The sequence below is a fragment of the Apium graveolens genome, chromosome 3 (assembly GCF_009905375.1).
Source record: "Apium graveolens cultivar Ventura chromosome 3, ASM990537v1, whole genome shotgun sequence".
Classification (NCBI taxonomy): Eukaryota; Viridiplantae; Streptophyta; class Magnoliopsida; order Apiales; family Apiaceae; genus Apium; species Apium graveolens.
Genome location: NC_133649.1, coordinates 246,783,545 through 246,789,300, shown reverse-complemented (window position 1 = coordinate 246,789,300; position 5,756 = coordinate 246,783,545). Strand labels below are relative to the sequence as shown.

General features: G+C 38.0%; 1 protein-coding gene across 1 annotated transcript; it reads right to left on the bottom strand.

Annotated features, from left to right (window-relative positions):
- Positions 1–478: 478 nt before the first annotated feature.
- On the bottom strand, positions 479–1,670 carry LOC141714934 (uncharacterized). Its single transcript, XM_074518427.1, has 2 exons — positions 1,155–1,670; positions 479–889 (listed from the first exon to the last, which is right to left on the bottom strand). Exons 1-2 carry the CDS (start codon positions 1,668–1,670, stop codon positions 479–481), a joined length of 927 nt encoding a protein of 308 aa, XP_074374528.1.
- Positions 1,671–5,756: the final 4,086 nt, after the last annotated feature.

Sequence of the window (5,756 nt, the reverse complement as noted above, 5' to 3'; positions counted from 1 at the left end):
CCGGACTAGTGGCGGATTTTAGTTAGAAAATTAATTCTAAGTAAAGATGGTTGCTCTAGTCCTGACTAATAGATTGTCCGGACTAGTGGTGGCTTTTAGTGAGAAAATTAATTCTATGTAAAAATGGTTGCTCTAATCTTGACTAATAGCTTGTCCGGACTAGTGTTGGCTTTTAGTTAGAAAATTAATTCTAAGTAAAAATGGTTGCTCTAGTCCTGACTAATAGCTTGTCTGGACTAGTGGTGGCTTTTAGTTAGAAAATTAATCCTAAGTAAAAATGTTTGCTCTAGTCCTGACTAATAGCTTGTCCAGACTAGTGGTGAGTTTTGCTAAGTATATAAAGGGGGAAAAGCTTTTCACTAATCATTCATACAAAATATAAGGAGACACAAATTAGTTTCTTGCCATATTGGCTACAAGATTTTTGGTTGCTTTTTTTGTTCTCCTACTGGTAGAATTTTCTTAGCCTTAGTCCATGCTAAGTGTTTGGGACTTCTGAGCCATCCACGTTCAGGAGTTTGTAGGTTCCTGGCCTGAGGACTTTTTTGATCTTGTATGGTCCTTCCCATTTGGGCATTAGTTTTCCAGTGTTTGTAGGATCTGAAGCTTCAGTGTCTCGAAGGACTAAGTCTCCAACTTGGAAGTTTTTGACTCTTGACTTCTTACTGAAGTGTTCTCTTGTTTTCTCCTTGTATTTTTCCATCCTTTCTATAGCCTGGTCCCAGACCTCATCGATTAGCTCAATGTTTGTTCTGAGTCCTTCTTCATTTGCTTCTTTTTCAAAGTTTATTGCTCTGTGGGAAGGAGTGCCCACTTCAATAGGAAGCATTGTTTCTGTTCCATAGCTAGCTTGAATGGAGTTTCTCCGGTGCTTGTCCTTGGGCTTGTCCTGTAGGACCAAAGCACACTTGGTAGTTCTTCTGGCCATTTGCTTTTGCTTTCTTTGAGTCTTTTTTCGATACCTCGGAGCAGGGTTCTGTTAGTTACTTCTACTTGGCCATTTCCTTGGGGATATGCCACTGATAATTTTTTGTGCTTGATCCCGCCTCCTGGAGGTAGGACTCGAACTCTGATCCAATAAATTGGGGCCCGTTGTCTGATACTAGGATGTGTGGTATCCCGAACCTTATCAAAATATTATCCATAAACTTTACGCAGTCTTGTTGATTGATTGTCCTCATAGCTTTTGCTTCAACCCATTTTGTCATATAATCAATAGAGACTAGCAGGTACCTGAGGTCTCCTTTGGCCCGGGGGAAGGGTCCCATAATGTCAATACCCCAAACAGCAAAGGGGATAGGTGACAGGACTGAGGATGATAAGACTGGGCTGATCCGGGACACATTGCTAAAAAGCTGGCATTCTTTGCACTTCTTGTTGAATTCTATTGCATCCTGATGAATGGTTGGCCAGTAGTAGCCTTGTCTTATAATCTTATGGGCTAGGGCCTTTGTAGACATATGGTCTCCGCATATCCCTTCATGCACTTCTGCCAAACAATATTTCGCTTCTTCTAGGCCAATACATTTCAGGATAGGAGATGAGAAGGTCCTGCGGTAGAGTATTCCTTCTTCGAGGAAGAACTTGGATGCTTTTGCTTTCAGTCTTTGAGCTTTTCCATTGTCTTCTGGGAGCTCTCCATTCTCCAAGTATTTGATGAAGGGAGTCATCCAGTTGTGATTGCTCGATCTCCAAGACCTCTCCGGATTGAATGGATGGTTTGAGGAGTTCTTCGAAATAAACTGAGCAGTCTAGATCTGATGAGTTCCGGACTAATTTGGATAGGGTGTCTGCTTCTTCTTTTTCTTCTCGACATATCTGAATGACTTGATGGCTTGGTATTGAAGCCAAGTAGTTTTGAACCAGGGCTTGGTACTTCGCCAGAATAGGGTCCTTTGCTATGTATTCTTCATTTGTTTGCTTGACCACTATCTGGGAGTCGTTGTAGATTTTTAAGTCCTGGACTCTAAGAGTCCTGGAGAGCTTTAGTCCTGCGATCAATGCCTCATATTTTTCTTGATTATTTGTTGCCGGGAAGCTGAAAGATATTGTTGTAACACCCTCAGATCCGGGGTCGGGGATCCGGGTCGTCACGAGTTCCATTTCCCTAAATAATACTTAACCTTAACAATCAACCAACTGCTGCGTACTGTGACCCCACAATACACACACACACACCACAAGCTATAGTCCCATAGATGAATACCAAAAATAACACAAGTCATTTTATTCCACAATTAAAAGCCATTACATCTTAAAAGGGTTCTGAATAAATTTACATATACCTTGCCATTATTACAATTCATATTATACATAAGTCTGGTTCATCAATAGTTGAAAACCTAGCCTATTGGTAGCTCCTACCTCAGCTACGGTGGCATCAACGCTTCCAGAGAACTGCGGAACGTTTCCTAACCACTTGCGAATTGGGAGCTTGGTCCTGTTCATCCTTTCTATCTATTGTTGTGTGATAAAAGAAGAAAGCAAGGGTGAGCAACAAGCCCACCGAAATAATATGCATAATAATTAACAATATATGAGCATTCTCATAGCACTCATGAAAGTCTTGGTCAAGAAGAAATGAACCAAGTTTGACCTCTTAATGCGACGAAGTCGCAAAATATTCAGTATATATACTTATATACTTTTCAAAATCTTTGAAATCTTCTGCCATGTATAACATACACAGAGTTCCAGTTTATAACTGTATAAAAATATCATTGCAAGGTGATCTCATATATCTAACCTTGTCTCAATGTTTTTCTGAAAATCTTTGTCATGCATAAGATAATCATTTACTAGATATAAGTTGAAAAGATGAAGTTACAAGATACTCCAATATACTTATATCCTTTCCGAATACTACTTGAACTACCACCGTTCAAGGTATAAATAGTTCATCACATATATGAAGCTACAAGGCATAACTTGTATAGAATCAATCTTTGAAATATCATTCAAAAGAAATGAAGTTACGAGATACTTCATTTGATGGAAACATCATTTTGAAAACTCGACCCTGCCAACACTCAACAATCGCCCAGCCGTAGCCTTTCTATCGAAGTGCTCTGGGTAGTGTTGCAGAAATATCCAACTGGATGATGAACTCATTACGGGAGTTTGTCGCGCCAGGAAGACCACTATTTACTTGTCAACCGAACACTGGACTCCTAAGGAATGTACCGTCTTAGCGGAACTTCCAGGCCATTTGGGCCAATATAATAAGGCTGGGCCGGCGCCACTCGACCACTTACGCCACTCCTAGTTCATATATAAAATACACCACAGGATCGGATCCCTCAGGTTTTGAGCGAGTATTTAAATCCCCTTCGAAAGGAGGATCTTAAATATAAAAATGAGTTTTGGGATCCGCCCTAACCTTTAAAAAAATCATTTTTGAAGACTCGAAAACATTTTTAAGAATGTTTGGAGTGATGCTGATTTAATAAAATAAATCAGTCCCAATATATTAGAAAATATATGAATATTATTATTTAAATAATATTCCCATAAAGAATAATCTTTATAAAAATAATCAAAGTAGAAGTTTTAAAACTTATACTTCAAATGAATATTAAATAACCAAAGATATACTTATACGAAAGTACTATCTTTATTTGAATAATCAAAAGTGCGTTTGATTATCGACACATTATTCTTTAATAAAATAAAGAATATTAATTAGTAAATAATCAGAGTCATAAGTCCTCGAATGAATATTCAAAATAATATTCATTAAATAAAATAAACGGAGTCATAAGCCCTTGAATAAATATTCAAAAAAATATTCATTAATAAAATAAACGGAGTCATAAGCCCTTGAATGAATATTCAAAATAATATTAATTAATAAAAATAATGTTATCGAATAAACCTTATTCGATTAATAGTTTTGAAAACTCTGACTAGTTTGCACTTTCTAACTCTCAAGTCAATCTTCCCACATTGTGGTTCTACCATCAAACTCTGACTAGTTTGATAGCCCTTCTCCCAAGCACTTGTCCCTTTTCAATCTATAACCCTTCCTGGTTGCTCCATATAAGTTACGTCTGGTTGCATGTCTATGCTCTCATATGCCCCTATTTGTCTGGCATCCGAATTATACTTCCTTAACATTGATACATGGAACACGTTATGAATTTGCTACAGGTTCGGGGGTAGGGCTAGCTCATATGCTAACTTCCCAATACGTCTTAATACCTCAAAGGGTCCAACAATTCGTGGGCTTAGCTTTCCTTTCTTTCCGAACCTCCTCTATCATTTCCCAGGGAAAACACTAGGTCCCCTACTTCCTATTCTTTGTCCTTTCGTGTCGAATCAACATACTTCTTATGTCCATCTCGGGCTACTACCAACCTTCCTCTGATTAGATCTATTATATCCTTGGTCCTTTGGACCACTGCTGGTCTAAGCATCTTGCGCTCTGCAACATCATCATATCATAAGGGAGATCGACATTGTCTTCCCTCAAGGATCTTATAAGGCGACATCTCGATAATGACATATGATCTATTGTCTTAAGAAAACTCAATCCGCGTTAAGTGATCATTCTAAATTCATTCAAGTCTATTGCACAGACTCTCATCATAGCTTCTAGCACTATGGCTTTTGCTTCGCAATACCCATTCTTTTCCAGTTTATAGTCATTACTATCTTCCGTACATAATACTATATTGGTTACACTTTTGCTCGTTAGCATTCTATAACCTTTTAATAACCACGTCAACCTTAGTATCACGAACGTGTTTCCATTCCGAATACCACCATAACTTTACTACTCCTTTTTCAGCTGTTTCTATTTTCCAAAGTTTGATCAATCATATAGAAGTAAAGGAATTTGTTGAGAGATCACTATGATCATGAACACTTGTTCTATTGCATAGTTAGTACAGAAGATGGCCAGCCTTTAGTACTTGACAAGCAATTAAACAACATGTGGTATCCTACTAGGCTTCTATCACACAGATAGATAGTCATTCGGCAATACCTCCCCTTTCTGGAAGGGTTGTTCTTCTCAGCTTACATGAAATGAAAAGGAGAGAAAAGAACGAATTGAAGAGAATTGTATAAAAATACTGCCACAAAATATCTGGCTTGGAACCTACCTCTGAACTATGGAGGTTTGTCATAGGAGAATAAAACATAAATGTATATATATATATCAACATCCAGTATTATCGTATCGCATTTCACATGCTTAAATATTTTTGCTATTCCGTCCATCATTCTATGGACCCATGCTCTCGCTCGAGCTTATAAACAATCACCTGTTAAAACTCCCTCGACAGCGAAAATTGAATCTGGGATTCATTCTAGACATCACCGTTACTAGAATTCTATGCTTGCACTGCAACCTTCCTCGTATAGTAATACGACTCTCTATTGATAAGAAGGAATAAGTATTCAATAGGTAGATAATCGACTTAATTAGTCTAACAATGATAACTTATACATCACCACAACCCGATTAGTGGTACTTAATATCAACATCCATTCCAATACAACTCTTACGGTTGCAATTAATCGGCTCATTACCCGCAGAATCATTCCTGCACTACTAGGGTCCACCGTTGACCTACTGTAGTCATTCATTTTCCATGAAGTCTTAATAGCTAACCATACAGAGTCCATACATCTCGTATCAAATTCTTCTAAGGAGGTAACATGATCACCTTTCATGATTCATGAAGAACACTCCTGATCCTAACGTACATTCATGACGTGAAACAAATAAAATTGCAGAAGAGTTTCAATGA

Coding starts and splice junctions, on each gene's coding strand:
- LOC141714934 (XM_074518427.1), bottom strand. CDS start 1,670: ATGACTCCCTTCATCAAATACTTGGAGAATGGAGAGCTCCCAGAAGAC. Junction 890..1,154: donor CAATCAATCAACAAGACTGC/GTAAAGTTTATG, acceptor TTGGTCCTACAG/GACAAGCCCAAGGACAAGCA.